This window comes from Melopsittacus undulatus, chromosome 1 (genome assembly GCF_012275295.1).
Source record: "Melopsittacus undulatus isolate bMelUnd1 chromosome 1, bMelUnd1.mat.Z, whole genome shotgun sequence".
NCBI lineage: Eukaryota > Metazoa > Chordata > Aves > Psittaciformes > Psittaculidae > Melopsittacus > Melopsittacus undulatus.
Window position 1 is genome coordinate 93,354,229 of NC_047527.1, and position 18,303 is coordinate 93,372,531.

Below are 18,303 nucleotides of genomic sequence, written 5' to 3' on the forward strand. Positions count from 1 at the left end.
ACCCAGCCTGGTGGCTCCAGACAAATAAGCTCAGTAGTCGCAGTCTTGCCTGCCTTCTAAGTGGGACACCCTTTTGGGCCACGCATCTCCTGCTGGTTATTGAAGTTCATAAAACTTATAGGACTTACTGTTGTTGAGATTTATAGTTTTCTGTCAAATTTGGTAGAAATTGGCAAGTGAGTTCAAAAGTTACTGGGATAGAATGATACATGCATAGCACGAACATGCAGGCCTTGTTTTCTTAGGTATGCAGATTAAAGATATAGTTCTTAAATACAAGCTTAAGGAATCCAAGGCCACAATGGTGTCTTGAATAGAAAGACTCAGTTAACAGTGTCAGGATCTAGTAACTCAATTCTTACTAAATGCAAACCATGAGTTGTTTTAAAAAAATAGAAGCTCAAACTTGTCCATTCTTCTGTATTCCTACAAACCAATGTGATTGATTTGAATCTAATGTTTGATAGTTAGGAGTGACATCAAAACCCTGGTTGGAATAGTAACTCTGAATCTAAATAGATGAAGGAAAAATTCACTGTAATCCCAAAATGACTCAATATTTTCTTCAACTGGAGGAAAGAAATCTATTTTTTCTGAAAGTTTTCCTTCAAGAGGTTTCACTTTATTTTTGTGTGCCAGTCTGTAGTTAATTCTGTGTGGTGTTATGCAGCACAGTCAGTTTTGCTCTTTTGTCTGATTTCTGTTTGCGTTCATGTGTTCACTCCTTTCTTTCCCATGGCTGAGCCTCAGACAGTGTCTGAGCTGAGATACTACACATAGGTCTTGAGGTTCTCTGTAGGGTTCAGGTCCAAGGAAGTGTTTTCATTCTGTGTGTAATTTTGGGGTTTATGCCTACATGGCTTGTGCATTCTGTGATCCTTGTTTCAAATTTACAGCATTCTTATAGTTTTCCTTTCAGGCATAATGTTGAAATAGGTAATTGTGTTTTATTTTTTCTTTTTTTTTTCTTTTCCCTTTTTTTCCCATTTGTTTTCTTTGTTATACAGGCAGGAGATAGGAGAGAGGGAATACTAGAAAGGAATCTTTCTTAAAATATGGTAAACTGAAAAAGCCACTTTATTCCCATCTCTATTAACCAACAGTTACCTTCCTAGAAAAAAAATAAAAAGGTATTTAGCATGTTCTAAGGTGCAGCCAAGCTGATTGTTGTGTAAAGACAGAAAGATCCTTTAATATGGCTTGAGTTGCTATAAACATTTATTAGATTATTTGGAAATTACAGCATGTGACCCAGGGCTAAAGCTCATGTTGTTAAAAAGGAATTAGTGGTAGTCAAAACATGCTATATAAGAGGTGACACTTCTTCCGTTTCTAAAACAGAGGAAGAACAGACATTTCTTTAGGTTTCTTCTTGTTTCTAGCGTTGTGAAAGCTTGGTTCAGTATGTGGAAGTGAGAGATGTATATGCGTATATACATAAATGAACATGCAGCATTTTTCCTCTGCAGCAGTGCAGAGTATGCAATAGTATATGGTGGAGTTGGACCTACATGGTCTTTACAGTCCCTTCCAACCCAAACCATTCTATGATTCTATGGTATATGTTTTTACTTTTTTAGTCATGCTTTGGGTTAGATATTTGATGACTTTGTAGTGCATTGTATGTATTCTATTTCTTTATCCAACTTAGTGATACATATTTTGGCATTTTTAGTAAAACTGCTGTATAAAATATTCCATCTATCTTTATCAGAAAATGCAAACATATTCAAAGTGTACTCCTTTAACTATTGAATGATATTTCTTTTAGAAAAATGGGAAACATTTTTGAATGGCATTTGTGTTTGATTTGTGATTCCTGTAGAAAATTTAGGTTGGAATTCAACTCTGAAAGAAGATGGTTCTTCAGGTTCCTCTAAAGATAATTTATGTGTGGAATTCTGAAGCTATCTATCAGTTGTAGATTTCTATGACTTGATTGCACTGCTGCTATTAAGTGGATTACTCGTAGATACGCTGTGCTAATATTATTGTAATGTTGAAATGCTGAAGATTTTATTTTTTAACACAGTTTCTTAAGTATGTCTATGCTTAAGAAGCTGTATTAAAAATAGTAAGGACAACAAAAGATAAACCTCAATCAGTACTTCTGACTCCTTGGCCTGAAACTTACTTACCATGACTTGTTTTCCTAGTAGCACTGCCAGTTGCAGTGCTAATTCAATGATTTTGTTAAATCTAATTTCATAATTAATATCGTATCATAGATGAATAACACTTAGGAGTAAGAGAATTCACAAGACTTCCATGCTCATTCAGAAGACATACCTGATTGGTATGCCAGTCAAATAATTTTCTTTTTATGCTTGGTTTGTAAAGATTTTGTGTAGGAATGACTGAACTGCTGCTGTGTGGAAGAAGTTTTCTCCAAACCTATTTTCTTGTGCCCCTTGAAACATTTAGTGAGCAGCGGTCATTGGCAAGACTGCCATCCCAGACAAATTGCACCACTCACCCTAACTGCTCTGGTGTTTTGTGTGTTTGCATCCCAGTGATGCATTCCTGTAGCGCATGTGCAGGCATCACAGTCAGGCTTTGGAACTCATCCTTCCCTCCCTGTTCTTTCTACACTGATGTTTTGACATGACTAATGCAGGTTGGATGAGTGTCCTAAAACTGGTTTGGAAAGTACTCCTGATGGAAAAGCCATCTCCAGAAACAAAAGAACAAGTAATAACAGCTTTATTCTCAGCCATTAAAGTGGCTATACGAAGAAACAGTATTTGAAATGCAATTGCCTGGTTTGAAGGGGATCTCTTAGTGTTAGGGATAACTCATCAAAGTAGTGTATTTTTTCTGTAATGATTTCCCTAATGATGGCTTTCTAACAGTTAATGCAGCAGAGCAGCTGTTGTAAGATTTGTGAAGTTCAATGTATTTTACAATTTTTTTTTCCTCTAATTACATCACTGGGTTATGTCTTTCAGAGCTAAATGTAGGATGTAGAGGTGTTGATAATAGGCTAAGGAAAACATTACAGGAAAATTTTAAATCAAGACACAGATAAACCTGTGTAATACCTGTTGAGTTCTACCAAGTGTTTAAAGAAAAAGTATTTAACAAATAGGGATATTATTAGATTTTTTTAGTTGTGTTTTTTTTTAGGGTTTTTTTTTAGGGTTCTTTTGGCTTGTTTTTTTGGTTTTTTGTTTGTTTTTTTTTGGGGGGGACGGGGTGTTTGTTTGTTGTGTTTTATGGTTTGCTTTTTTTTCCTAGTCTCATCAATAATAGGAACATCTACTTGGTTGTTTTTTTATAGATGGAATAATAAACTGATTTTCTGAGTTACTAGTCTCTTGCTTGAATTCTATTCTGGAAACATCGATTGATTGCATTTTAAATATTCTAGTGCTAAAGATTCCCATCTCATATCTCATATCTCTTAATTTTTATTTAATTCTTGTTCCTATATTGACATACAAGTCCATCAAAATATAAATTATTATTTAGAATGCGACCTTAATGGACATTAATCTGTAGGAGTAAAATACATTAATATCCTTCAAAACCCTTGAATGATTTCACTTTGACCTCACTGTGAATATTTCCAACAGATTTTAATTGCATTGTAATTATGATATATTTTGGTGGTGTATCACCAAATACTTTAAATACATTTAGATTAAGGTGATTACACATCAAAGAGGCTCTGACTACTCTGTGAGAATTCAGTAGATAAACTTAAATGACTTCATGATTTAGAATTAGGGAAACTCTATTAATAGTGCTATGCAAGTATTCTTCTTTTTAATCAAGTTGACTGATGTAGGATTGTAGAGAAAATACCATCCATTTGAGAAATTATTTTAACTAATACTGAACAGTAAAGGAAGGTTTTGACAGAGGTTAGGGAATGATGTTATTTCTCTCTGTAGACTATTGTCGTGGTTTAAACCAAATCTTCACAGTACTCTCACTCACCCCCCCCTTTGCTCCCCCAACTCCCGGAGAGTTAGGAAGGAGAATCCAAAGAATGTAGCCCCCACGGGTTGAGAGAAGAACGGTTTAATAGCTAAGGCATAACAGAATCACCACTGCCATTACTACTACAAATAATAATGATAAAGCCAATAACAAGCGAAAAGAATACAACACCTCACCAGCCACCGACCCATAACTCACTCCACCCTGCCCGGCTGAGCACCGCCTGCTCCCTCCTCCATTTCCCTCCAGAGCTCCACCCCTCCAGCTCTCTCCCCCAGTTGCATCCTGGGCATCACATGCTATGGTATGGAATACCTCATTGGCTAGCCTGGGTCAGGTGTCCTGTCTCTCCTTCCTTCCAGCCTCCCCTCCTCCCCGGCAGAGCACATGCTCAGAAAAGGCCTTGAACAAAAACACCCTCAAAACATGCTCGCTATCAAGCAACTGTTCCCAGCCCAGAAGTCAAAACACAGCACTGCACCAGCTACAAGAAGGAGAAAAAATTACTGCTACGGCTGAACTCATGACAACTATCTAATTTTTATTGTGTGTTTTCCTGATTTTTTTTTTTAAGAAAAAAAGGCACGGCCTTAGTTTTGTGATACCTTAAGTGACTTGCTGCTGAACTGCTTTAGCTTATAGTCAGATGCAGCAACAAGTTGATATACTCACAGACCATATTATTCTTAATGAATGAATGGTGTTAATGTATGCTATCATGAGGAGGTAACTTCAAATAAGGGTTATTATCCTCAGAAATTGTATTTACATGGTACCCTTCTGTATTGTTGGTTTATGGAACTGGGGTCCCCTAAGTACATTCTGTGTTTAGCTGACTGCCCTTGTATGTTCTGTTTTCCTTGCTTTCTTTTATTCTATGATATAGCAGTTTGCCAGATTCTTCAGCTATTTGCTTATTTAATGCAAAGAATAATTGTAAATAAAATAATCCCTTAGAATGCAATACTTTAATGTAAAATAAGATTACTGTGATAAATGTAAGAATTGCTGAATGCCACAGCAAAACAAACATTTATTAAAGTATTTCTATATTACTATATTATTGTATTTCTATATTGCTATTATTATCTTGTTGTTTACATTGTTATAGCTTGGATTATAATTTAATTTGAAACAAAGGATTTAATACCTTTATATTTGTCGCATATAATAACAATTTCTTCTTAATTCTGTGGAGTGTGTGATCAGAACAGGTCATTCTAAAAGACATCAACCCTAATTCTGGGATATGTAGCAGAGCAGAGATTAGTCATTCTTGTTAGGTTTTCAGTCAAAGCAGGCATCAGCTATCTTCTTCCTTTGATTACATTATATAATTTCAACATTTTAGTGTATACCAAATTATTTCCAAATAATTTTTAAGTAATTTTTTGTTTTGACATCTTTATGTGCCATCAGAGAATGTGTTTTCTATCTACACTTGCTGTTCATCTACTAAAAAAGGAAAAAAAAAAGATCAGAAACATTGGGTGAAATAGGACTGTAGGGTTCAGCTCTAGAAAATAAAAATTGGCCAGGAGATTGCAGGATGAGATTCGATGACAAGCATCTCTAACACACCCTGGTAGTTTGTGTGGTCTGCTGTTGTAGAATTTTTAAGTTTTTCTCTTTCTGAAGTCAGATTCACAGAGTTATTTTGCTTGGCTACAAACATTTTCAATGATTGAAAGTTGGTATGCCATGTAACTTCCCAAAAGCTAATCAGTTTCCATGAAAACATGTTGTTTAGATTAATCCAAACTCATTAGTGCTACAGAGATGGATATTCAGTAAAAAGCCTCCATTAATTAGCACTGCATCCTGTAATATGCCTACAGCTCATGGCCATTTCCTTGAATTTGTGCAGTGTGTGACCCTTTGCATCTGACACTTCATCTACATCAGACCGATAGCCCATGTTTTGGTTTTAAAACAGTAAGCATAAGTTACAATGTGGCACATTACTCTCTTTTTTTCCCAGAGAATTCGTAGCTCATAAAAAAGATTTCTTATATGACCTCATTTTAAATTCATAGTTCAAAGCAGATTTCTCATTTGTGTTTTGACAATAGGCATAGAAATAATAGGTTTTAGTTCTTCATGTTTAAGTTTATGGAAAATTTGCACTTTCTCTTTTCAGTAAAGAGTATTTCTGTAGGGTGCTAAAGTGACCCTTCTGGTGGAGGGTTGAGTATTCTCTCTCCTTATAGTAAAGGAACAACATGAGCATATCAATAGTTCACAAATTGTATCGATGGGTAGAGCTGAGAACGGTAATTCCACGCTTCAGGGACCTGCCTATGCATCTGTATGCTGTATACAGGGCTGCAGAAAAAAGAGCTCTGAATTCACGCCTGTCTGTATTTTCTGAAATAGCTTTCCTTTGTATTAAAGTCCCTTTTTGCTAAATCATTCCCTATTGTCACCCAGTCCTTTATGCTTTGTTTTCTTGATTCATGTACCCATTGCCTATCATTGAACTTGCTTCTTGAATAATGTTCTTGGTTCAGCAAAGAACTAATTAACATCAGCTAATTCTGTCCTGATCATTAATACACATAAGAGTTTTGTTCTGTTATCTTCATCAGTAGATGTCCACAGTCCCTGAAGAACAACTTAATTCTTGTAGGATGTCTGCGTGTGGAATGGCAAATTACAGTTTTTATACTTTTTCAGCTGGCAAGTGTAATGACTAAGTGGATTTTTTTTTCATTTGTGCACAAGCTAACCTTCAAAACAGGCCATTGTGCAGGTACTACACATGCCTGGAAAGAGAAGGATCACAGGCGGGTGATCAGCAGAAAAAGCACTGACTTCTTTCTTAAAGAATAACTTCCTCATCTCTTGGCCTGAGAAACAGGACCAACTCATGCAATTCAACTATGGGTGTTTTTTTCCCTCCAGTTTTTTCAAAATCTTTTCCTCCCCTTTCTCTTCAGACTGGCTACTAACCTCAATTTATCATCATGATGTATGGCATCATTAATACTCCTTGAAAGCAAGATGCATAATGCTGCAGTGTTGGCACTGAGCAAACTTCTGCAGCCTGACTGTCTTGATGCCCTTTTAAGTCTCTCTTGTACTTACAGAATGAAACTAGACTCGTAATAACTTTAGCTATCATGCTGTTTGCAGCAGCAAGTGACCTATTATACTGTTCCCTTTCCTCCCCCCCTTCCTCTTCTCTGTGCTAACACACTGTAGCTACAAAACGAGCAAGACAGGGCTTCTAGTTCATGCTCTAGCAGTAAGCTATTAAGAACAGAGGTCCCTATAGGGGTAGAATGACCTCTTTTATAAGCAAGGACAAGGGTTTGCTTTATGGGGGAGAGAAATCTCCTGTGCTCTCTTTAGTAATCAGTTTGCCCTGTCTGTTGCACGCTTTTTATTGGGAACTGTTTCTAACTTTTTTTTTGTTTTTTAATTAATACCATAGAGGGAATAATTTAAACATTTTCTGCTGTCGCAGGCTTTCTTACTCCTTGTTTCAAAATACTCCTTGTATCAAAATGCTTTGCTTATCAATAGTCACAGAAGTGAACAAAAGAAATAATATTTGATACAAATCATAATACTGCTAAACCCTACAACAGCCACAGGTAGTAAACTTCTTTTGTAAATGCCTTAATGGTGAAGCATGTGCTGCGAAAGCAGCAGTCCTATTATGTAATGAATTTGGATAAATAAGAAAATTAAATAGACCCAAGTGGACTAAACAGTTTCATCAGTTTGATCTTTCAGACGTATTACTTTTCAAGAGGAAGACCTCGGGTAAATCGGTTTGCAGCTTCCACTTTCAAAACCGCAGATGATAAAAATGGAAAGCTGCTGTTAGTCATATGGCTATTAGATTCTTCTATCAGACTTCACATCTGAATATAAAGCAGATGGTAGAGTATCCTTACATTAAAGTTAGCTTGGTATTCCAAAAGAATAGATACATAGCTGGGCCAAAACTCTTCAGTGTGTGGTTGTTATGTCAAAATCTCCAGAGTAGCCCTAAAATTAAAGCAAAAGGTGAAGGGAGAAGTGTGTGCATGGGTTTTGTTGTTGGGAGAGGGAGAAATTTTTTTGATGTTGTGCAAAACCAGAATATTCTGTTATTGTAACTTAAAAGTAATTACAAAAAGTTCTTATTCAGCAGTCCTGATGCTTGTTATTTTTTTGACTGTGGTCCAGCTCTGACTTTGTAAGTTACATAAAATAACAAAATCTGAATGCACTGTAGGAGAAAAAGTGTATAAAATATAAAATTTAAAAAGTATATTAGTACATTTTCATTGAAATAGAATCAATCTGTTTCTTGAGCTCTTTTGCATCAAACTTTATTTTAGCTCTGATTATGATTTATAAGTGAGATAGCATGTTCTACTTTTTGGAAAGATAACTTAAATCTGACCAAAATGCAAGGGGTATTACATACTTTTGAAAAAGAAATCGACAGCAGGGGATCTAAGGCACAGTTAATCTCTCTGCTTTGGAGTTTGGAAATGTAGCCTTACCTTTTTACATTAATTTGCAAGATCAGGAATTTATTACAAGTACCTATATCATGTCTGTAGAAAACAGTCCTTTAAACCAAGTTCCTGTTACAGCTTCATCTAGTTTAAGAATTTCATACCATGAATGTATACTACTCTACAGTAGGAGTATAAATACATCATCTTTTGTGTGTGTAAAGTTTCACTTAAATGAAGCATCTTGTTAAGGAGAGAAAAAAATACCTTGAATTTTGTTACTAAGTGTAGACAACACTGAAAAACAGAATCTTTGAAAGGAATACTGTCAAGTGTTCTACATTTAATGGTTGGACTTGATGATAACAGTTGGAGTCGATGATTTTAAAGGTTTTTCCTAATCTAAATCATTCTATTATTTCAAAATAATATGTTATCCTACAAAGGTGGAATAATCTGAGTCAGTGTAACTTGGTCTGCATGTCACTTCATATTAGTTTCCAAATACATTTGTTCCTAAAAATATGTAGACCATGAAAGTTAGTGTGTTCATTTCCTAAGCACTCTAATATATGTGTCATCCTGTGGGTGGTAGAAACCACAACTGCTCTAAAGACCTATACTGAACTAAGCACTTGAAAAACGTAGCATAGTTTTACATGCTATGAAAACTGCAGACTGAAACCCAGAAGTGGTAGAAATAATCCTGCAATGAGAGGCAGCCAAGTGTGCTGAGTGCTGGCCGACGTCATTATGAGGCTGTTCTCTCTCATCATTTAAAGGGCATGATAATCAGGGGAGATGTTGAATGACTGGAAGAAGAGAGATGTCATCCTCCCCTTCAGGAAAAGCAAGAGGCGGGAATCTAGGGAACCACAGTGCTGTTGAACCTCATTTTCTATTGGCCATACCCTCCTGGAAGCCACTTCTAGGTACCTGAAGGTACCTAGAGGGTACTGAGAGGGTGTTTGATAACAACTAGCATAGATTTATCAATTGAGAATCATGTGATCTGCCTGAGTGACTTTTCTGATGAGATGTGTATCTTTGTGAAGGAGAGGAAAGCTGTGGAACTTTGGTGTTTTGAGGTGGTTTGGGTTTTTTTTTTTTTTTGAGGGGAGGGAGAAGGGAGTTGTTTGAGAGGGGATTGTTTTGAGTGTTTGAGGTGAAGGGTTGTTTTACTTGTTTAGGGTATTCTGTTTTGTGTCTGTTTATTTGCTTCTTTTGAATATAGGTAGGTCTTCAGCATGGTCTCACATAATATTTTTATATTGGCAAGAGGTGGACTGAGTAACTGGATGGTAAGGTGGCTGAAGGAATTGGCTGGACTGTTATGCTCACAGGGTGATGATCCATGGTATTAAAGTCTAGTTGGTGGTTACAAAGAGTGTTTTAGTGGGGGTTGATACCAGGGCCAGTATTTAATGTTTTTATCAACAGTGTGGACAGTGAGATAGAGTGCATTTTGAGCAATTTCAGAGGTGGTACTAAATTGGGGAATAGCTGACTGGCTGAAGGGTAGGGCTAATGTTGCAAGGGACCTCAATCAATCTGGACAAATGGACTGACAATAAGTTCATGAAGTTCAACAAACACAAGTAAAATATCCTTAATTTGGGACCAGATAACACCAGATAGCATGCAATATGGATGTAGAAAGGTGACTGGGTGGAAGTTTTGTAGACTTTGGAGTTCCTCTGGACAAGCTGATGAATCTGAGTCAGCACTGAAACCCCTTTGCAATTATCAGCTGCATCCTAGGTGATATTAGCAAGAGTACAGCTACAGGTGCAGGAGAATGGCTAGTGCCTTGTATTTGACAATTCCAAGACCTCACAGAGAGAGTGCTCTGTCCAGTTTTGGGCATCCCAAGTCCAGGCATGCTGACATAGTGGAGCAGTTCAACAGAGGGCCACTGAAATGGTTATGAGAATGTAGCATGTGACATGAGAAATAGATTTGTTGAACATTTGAAGAGAAAGCTACAAGGAGGTCTTACTGCTGTCTGTGACTGCTTAATGGGAGAGTATAGAAAAGGGAGAGCTGGGCTGTCATGTAGGCAGACAGGTCTTGCAGAGATAGAATGAGAGGTAACAGGACGAGTCAGAACACAGGAAATTGCAATTAGGTATAAGGAAAAATATTTTACCCTGAGGGTGGTCAGATACTGGAACAGATTATCCAGAGTGGCTGTGGTATTTATGTCCTTGGAAGTATTCAAAACATAACTGAACAAGGGCCTGAGCAATCACATCTAATTGGACCTGATCTGAGCAGGAGATTGGATTAGATGATCTCCAGAGTTCTCTTGCAACCCAAGCCATTCTGTGATCTCATGAAAAGAAATTTCCACTGTGTGTACAGAATTGCCTTTACCTTTTGGCTTTCCTAATGACCACATGAAATGGAATTTGTTCAGGCTTTTAAATTTAGTCACTGTGTGTAGCCGGTCTTTATGCAATATTAATCAACACCTCAAAGCAATTTATGCTACTAAAGAGATATGTAAAAATATTGATTATCACTCTAATAGTGAAAATGCAGAGAAATATTTTTCTGTCCTCATTTTTAAGTGCACTAGGGCTGAATGGATTTCTGGGCCACTCAACCAAGCACTGCTTCCTCCTTCATTGTGAAGGGTTGGTTAAGCCAGTCATCCTTTTGCTATGCTTTCTGTTTTAACAGGAATTTTGGAGACCTAGTAGTTTCTCCAGATGTTGCATTTCAGTAGGTTAACGAACATTTGTTCGGCTATTTGTGACAAGCATTAAGAGAGAACGAGTGGTCAATCATCCTTCACTGCCTTAAGGACTGTCCAGAAGGATAAAAGCAAAGTAGATCTTTTGAAAAGAGGAAATATGTTTGGGCATAATAAAGGTCCTCTAGAAAGTCAGTCTGAGATGCTTTTCTAGAGCTTTGTCCCTCAAAGTAAAAACGAGATTGTGATGGGGCCAGTTTGTATGTAGCATGTCATGAGCAGGGCTGCAGTACTTCATTTGTCTGTATGGTATATTGCTGAATTATAAAGCTGATCCACACTTTCTAAAGTGCAGAGTACAGCCTGGCATCTTGACTCCTTCATCAGCTCTGCACCTAGACCTGTCTTTTCCTTCAGTCTGCTTGTTTTGTCGTCTGCCTGAAGTTTCTAACTGTGACAGTTGGGTGTGAGTTACTTTCTGAGACTAGGATAGGGTGCATTTGTATAGGATTGTGTGTAACTCCATTCTCTGTCCTCTATAAGCCGTGTGTATACAGTTTAAATAGGGATTTTTTTGGTGAACTGAAACCAATCCTTCAAAACCTCTCCTTTTAGTACCAGTGAGCTGCTCCCAGTTTGATTTACTCTTCCAGGCAATGGAATCTTTCAGTGGTGATCTGGGTGGTGGAACAGTCTGTCTAAGAGGAGGCCTGGACTCTTCATGGTGAATCAATGCTTGCAGAGTACTTCAAAAGTGTAGGAGGGGTTTGATTCCTCCAAATCTCAATTTCTATTTCAACTTGATTATATTCAGGTTGATACAGTGTGTACACATTTTCACAGTTTCTCATTTAAGGCACTCATTCAGCAAAGTAATTTAGCACATGTACTGCATCAAGTATGAAAACAGTGCCTGTAAAATCCATGCTGAATAACTAATGAGAAACTCAAATAATTGAATAGAAAATAAATTTAGGTAGGGTAAGCTAATTATGAACAATGAGCACATTTAAAATGAATTTGATTTCTTCAAGCCTTTCCATCTTTGGATATGATTCTTTTTATATTTTTTTTAATTCTAAGGTTGTAATCAGGAGTGGCAGGGTCAGATTGGTTGTCCTCCAGTCTGCGAGCAGTTTTTGACAAGCCTTTAAAGTCAGGCTTCCCCTTAGATGGTCTTTAAGATTTCTGTGGTGCAGTGGGAGAGGTATTTGTGTGGTCTCTACAGCACTGCAGGCTGCTGTAAGAATTCACTATTGGGGAAGGACTAGCAAGGAGGTCAGGTGGTTATTGATAAGCATATGTGGGCTACTGAGAAGGTCAGAACTGTGGGCCTCCCATCGAGGCAGCCTGCAGAGAATTGTGCTGCTGGAGAAGCCACTCCTGTTCGCATTAGAAACTCTCGCAGGAAAGAGAAGAATGAGAAGGGAAGGAAAAGGGGGGGAAAAAAGAGAAAAAAGGGGATTTTGAGATTGGATTTCATTTGTACAAAGGTATGACAGGTTAACAAACAGAATTTCAAAGGATTAGTGTTTGATATTTTACATCTTCAGATGCTTTTGTGCACTGAAGTAAATTCATTTTTCAGGTGGAGTAGATTTCCCTTCAATTTAAAAGATGTTTGCTACTGCTGAAAACAGTGTTTACAATAGTGGCTTGAAGATAAAGTGAAATAAAAAGCACTAGAATTTTTTTATTAAAGAAATGAATCATTTCAAGTGGTCTCTAAAGCAGAAATGAACATAACTTGTAAAATGATAACTGTAGGATTTCTTGTCTTTTATGACAAGGATTGGTTAGACTACCCCACAAAAAGTTAAAACCCATATCATAATCTTCAATAAGTATTCATTATATTGAGACATTGGAGAAGGAATAACTTCAGAACCTCCTTCATGTACAAGAACTCATTCTTTTCCCAACATTTCTCATTCTCAGTCATCTCCAATTACAGCAGAGCGGAGATCAGAAGCCAGCAGTTTAGGCAGCAGTCTTTTGTGCTGGGTAGTGATGGCTGAGTGAGAAATAAAGTAGGAGCTGTGACCAAAGGCAGACTTGTAATTACTTGAATATAATGATAATTGGCCTTAATAGTGTAACAAATGCTCTGAATTTGCACATCCAAACTCTGCAGTTTGGATCAATTTTCTCATTTACAAAATCAGCTTGCTTTTATTAGCACCAGAATTACCCAGTAACAGAATGGTGAATGATCGAGTGACATTCACTGCAAGAGAAACTAAAAAAGTACAGTGGATTTAAAGAGGTTACTATGTAGGGCTGGAGTTTGGAGGGGAAGAGGGTTGAGTAAAAGTGGGAAGTGTTGGTTCACTTTATCAATCCTGATAGAGAGGTCTATCTATTGTTTCCTCCTCTTACCTGGTGTAAGTTTAGTCTTCTAAACTCAGGATGCAAAGGGCTAGAATAAACAGCCTGACAGTTAACAGTAAGCATCTGTCATGTACAGTTGTGTACAAAGTTAATTTATTTTACTTGTAAATACTCAGCACTCACAGCAATATTCAGTATGTGCAGATATATTTTGCCAGCCTGAAACTGGGACGTGAACTTTTGCCAAAAATACAGGCATCCAACCCCCCCCCCCCCCCCCGTATTAAGACTACATCCTTGGCTCAGCATGAATTATTCCCATTGCTTGTTGTTTAACACCCTGATCGGAGAGCAGATGAGACGGTTATTCCTGTTGTTGCTGATTTACTATTACAGCTGCTTCCTCTTCTTGTGATTTTAATTTGAAGTTTCAGCCCACCAGGGGGCTAATGGTCCCCACCTATGAAGCTTTAAAAGCCCACTGTTGTTTTCCACAGGAATGTTATTTCCATTCGTAGCTAGTGATTTATTTCCCCCACCACCAATGTTCATACGGTAACTGTGAGGCGGTATTCCATTAGCCATTTTTGGGGGGATGGGGAGGGACAGACAACAAAAACAAACAAAACAAAAAACCCACAAACCACCACAACAAAAAACCACCACCACCCCAAAAAAAAAAAAAACCCAACTAGTTAGGTTGAAAGCTTAAAAGTAGAAATTACTCTGCTTCAGTAAGAAATTCAGCAGGTAAATTACTCTGTTTTGCAGTGTCTTAATGGCTGTTAGAGCCTGATATGGGGAATAAGACAACGGGACATTAGACATCCTTGAGATTCTTGATTTTTCTCTTCTTTTTAAAATGTGGCATACATAATTCATTACTTTTTGTTTGTATCTTAGGAAAATATAGGGCAAGCAGCAAACCCTAGCGCATGTGTCATGGTGTGATACTGCCTGTGGTGAGGTGAATTCCAAAAATGTGAGCAACTGCAGTGTAATACAAAGTTGATTGTATGCTGCTAGCAGATTCTGCATACCTGATCAGGCACGGAGGAGCTCAGTTTGAGTGTGACTGCAAGGTTGTGACTGCAAGGTGGATAACAAGAGAACTTCAAGAATACTTTCCACCATCTTTCTTATCAGAATAGAATTGTACATCTCTCTCACTAACTTATTCTTGAAGTAAAACTTAGAAGTCATTAGTTTCTTGGTTTACCTTTAATTTTGAAGTATTCTTAGTATTGTTATTATTACATAATAAATTACCTTGAAAATCTTTCTGAACAAGTAGAAGTAATATTGGTGCTCAGCATGACCTGCTGTCGGCCTTTATAGTTATAGTCTGAGTTTGAGAGGCAGACTTGAGTTCACATTTTTGTAAAACTTCCATTTTCTAGGTTTATTACTTTTAATGTGATTAGAGTCTGTGTATATGTTTGTTTTCCTCACATCTATATCTTTGTAATGTAAACAGGTACATTTGTCATAAATTCTGCTGGTCCAAGCAGTGCCTTGATGAATTAAGCACCTTATAGTGTTTGGGTGTTTTCTGTTTCATCATTGGTGTTACAAATTTAACTCTTCACTGACTTAATGGTGTCTTATCTCACTGGGAATCACAGGAGTCTTCCACCCACCCTGCTTTTGATGGCTTATTTCTTGCTTTGGGGCAGTGAGGAAGGGGAGGATGGATTGTGTTGCAGGAAGGATGGAAGCTCGGCAGACTTACAGAAGTGATTGCGTGGAACCTCACTGCTTTCAACTATTATTAAAGGGTGGTGCAATCTTTCCCCTCTTTGAGCAGTAGGATATTATTACCAAATATCAGTGTTCAAGGTCACTATTTACAGTATAAATCAAATATACTACTTCCTAAGGCCCTCATGATGGAAAATGAAGTATTAACTGCCAGGAAACAGTTTTTCCACACTATCACAGTCATGCAGTGGTCACAAACATTTTCAATACGACTTTAATATTGCATTGCTAATTGTATAATTTAAAGAATACAAGGGTTTGGTTTTTTAATAGTTATTCCAGGAGGAATGTTAATTACTGTGCTTTAGAGCTACTTTTGCTTATTAGAAGCTTACCACTCAGTAAGTTAACTGTTAGTAACAACCATTAATACAAACTGTTTCTTGGTTAATGTCACTTGTAGTATTTAGTGGATTAGCCTCAAAAGATAGAGCAGAGTACTAAACTTGACTGACTTGCTGTAGAGGCAGCACAGAATTAGTTATTGGCTGTGAATGTTAATCATTCTACAGCAATGATAATTTACAGCATTGTTGTAGCACTCTTGTGCTCATAAAATGAACTTAATAACCCACTGCTACCCATGGGATAAGCCTTCCTTCTCCTTCCCTCCCCCTTGCAATTGAATACCCAGTCTGGCTGCATAATAGCCTTGTGAAATACTGCATTAAAAAGAGTGAGCAGCTGTATGATAAAATAAACAGCTCTAAACCAGATTTGTTAATTATCTCTTTCTTTTATTCACAGAGGGTGTTTGTGAGATATGGCTGACCAGTGAAGACACAGGGGCTTATGGCAGAGACATTGGCACAGACCTCCCTACGCTTCTGTGGAAGCTGGTTGAAACTATTCCTGAGGGAGCTATGCTGAGGCTTGGCATGACGAACCCTCCCTATATTTTAGAGCATCTGGAGGTAAGAAAGAAAAAGGAATCATTTATGGGCTTCAAGTAAATTTATAGTTAGACTAATAGTGTTAAACAGTTTGTCTGGCACCGCAACTTACTGACATATTAAAATAATTTTGAAATAATAATATTACTGGGGTTTCTGACCAGTGGAACTTTATTATAGTGATGTTGCATTTGTATGTCTAGTGTTTTCAAGAACTAAAGGAAACATCATTAATAGGTGATGGGCAATGCGGTTGAATTTGTCTTCCTGCTATACCTCAGTCAAGTATTTCCAAAACCAGTATATGCTAGTCTCACTCAATGACACATTCGTTATCCTATGTCAGATGCTATTCTGAAAGTCTGTAGATCTTCCATGATATGAAACGGAAATTCTAAGTGTATATCTGTGATTTAAACAAAAAGTAACAAAGTAGTTCAATGAGATTAGGAGCACGAAAGTGTACAACAGTGGATTTGAAGCGATATTGTATGTATGAAGAGCAGGAAGTGAGAGCTTTGTCTCAAAGGTAGCTTTGTTTGGATTCTGTCACCAAATTAATTTAGTGAAATTCATAGAACTGTTTATAGAAAGAGCAGGGAAGGATATAGCTTAAGGTAAATTTTGTAACCATGTGCATCAGCAATATCCAGAACAATAGCTGGCATCAGTGCTGATTTTCCAGACATTATAGAATTAATAAGCCCACTTATATTTTCTTGAGATGTCAAGGACAGTATTTTCTCACCAGAGAGGCATTATTGTACCTTTCCCTATTGAAGTGCACAGGCTAGAGGAATTTCATCTTGATAGGAGTAAGCAGTTTTTTCACTTCACCAGCTAAAGAATACAAGCTGCAGAAGATTGCAGGAAATCTCGTCGGCTGTTAGTTTATTCTTTGTATTAACATACCCTTCACTATGATAGAGTTTTAACACACTGAACAGAAATCTTTAGGAAGTGGTTTTGTTGTGGTTTTTAGAGATTTGCATTCTGATTCAAGCTCTGATATCTGTAGCAAGTTTCTTTATTTTCAGCCTCTTGTACAAAAGCAAATCAAGCTTTTAGCAATTTTTACAGTTAGTGTTTTTGCTTTCATTTGTAACCCTCATTATTAAAAGTATTTTGGCATAGACTGCTGTATCTTTCACTGCTGCTCATCTTATGAGTACTATCAGAAGCTTTTATTTTCTGCCTCCCCCTCCCCCAGCACTCCTTTAAAAGAACCAATCAGCTGCTGGAAATAAGCAGTTATTCTACCCAACTAAAGGACACTGCAGTAGTTGTAATTTTATATAATCTAAGGAAGGTGGAAAGTATATTGGTTTCTTTCAGTCAGTAACCATCTTAGTGAGTGAGCATGCCACAGATCTGTAAAAGGTTTTGATTTATTATCTCTAATCTTCCCATATCTAAATTTTCCAGAAAGTGCTCTGGGTCAGGCTCTCTTTGACCTGACTCATATTCAGGAAAAGTATTCTAATCTCTTTAAAAATGGACCTTTAAGTGTGATGGCAAAGCCAGAGGAATTCATGAAAGCCTATTGAAAATGCATTGAGCGTTGCTGTGCAGAGCAAGCATTATGTGTACACCAGCCTTCTTGTACAATAGCAACATCTGCTGTTGCTTGGCTTCTGCAGTGTTTCATACAATTTTCAGTTTATATGATGTTTTCTAAAGATCATGTAATCAAATTTCTGTGTTTCATATATGACCAAGAATTTCTGAGCTTGTAATTTGGTGAAATAATTTTGAAAATTTGTCAAGCTAAATTTGTAAAAACTTAACCTTCATTTTTGTTTAGTCCTCTCTTCCAAGCTTACCAGATTTGTATCTGAAAGATCGCAAGGGGATGTTAGCAGTCTCCCGTATACATTTTCACCAGACAAAATAAACATTTTACAGGGAATGTGCTTTTAACTTTTGGGCTGAGGAAAGGGTAAAACTATGACTTGTTTAAAAAGTAACAAAATAAATGAAATGAGGAGTCAATAAACCTTCATGTCAGTTGATAAGGATAAAATCCAGATGTAGTTATCTCCTAAGAAAGGTATTAATTTGTTATTAGTTGCAACCATCTTTGTTTAAAAATGTGCTGCATTTCATCAATTTATTTTGTTTAGAAGACATGTTGCTAACTAGGATGTTGTTTGACTTTCTGCAAAAAGATACTGCATGGGAAAATGTACTAAACATGTGTCAGTTATATCCAATGAAA

The 18,303-nt window shown here is 37.1% G+C and overlaps 1 protein-coding gene across 2 annotated transcripts in view; it reads left to right on the forward strand.

Annotated features, from left to right (window-relative positions):
• CDKAL1 (CDK5 regulatory subunit associated protein 1 like 1) overlaps nucleotides 1-18,303 on the forward strand; it is a 392,981-nt gene that overhangs the window by 221,745 nt on the left and 152,933 nt on the right. For both annotated transcript variants that reach the window (XM_031049673.2, XM_005149870.3), the window contains one exon: nucleotides 15,940-16,106. In XM_031049673.2, the coding sequence (XP_030905533.2) occupies nucleotides 15,940-16,106 (167 nt within the window). The remainder of the gene's footprint in view (nucleotides 1-15,939; nucleotides 16,107-18,303) is intronic.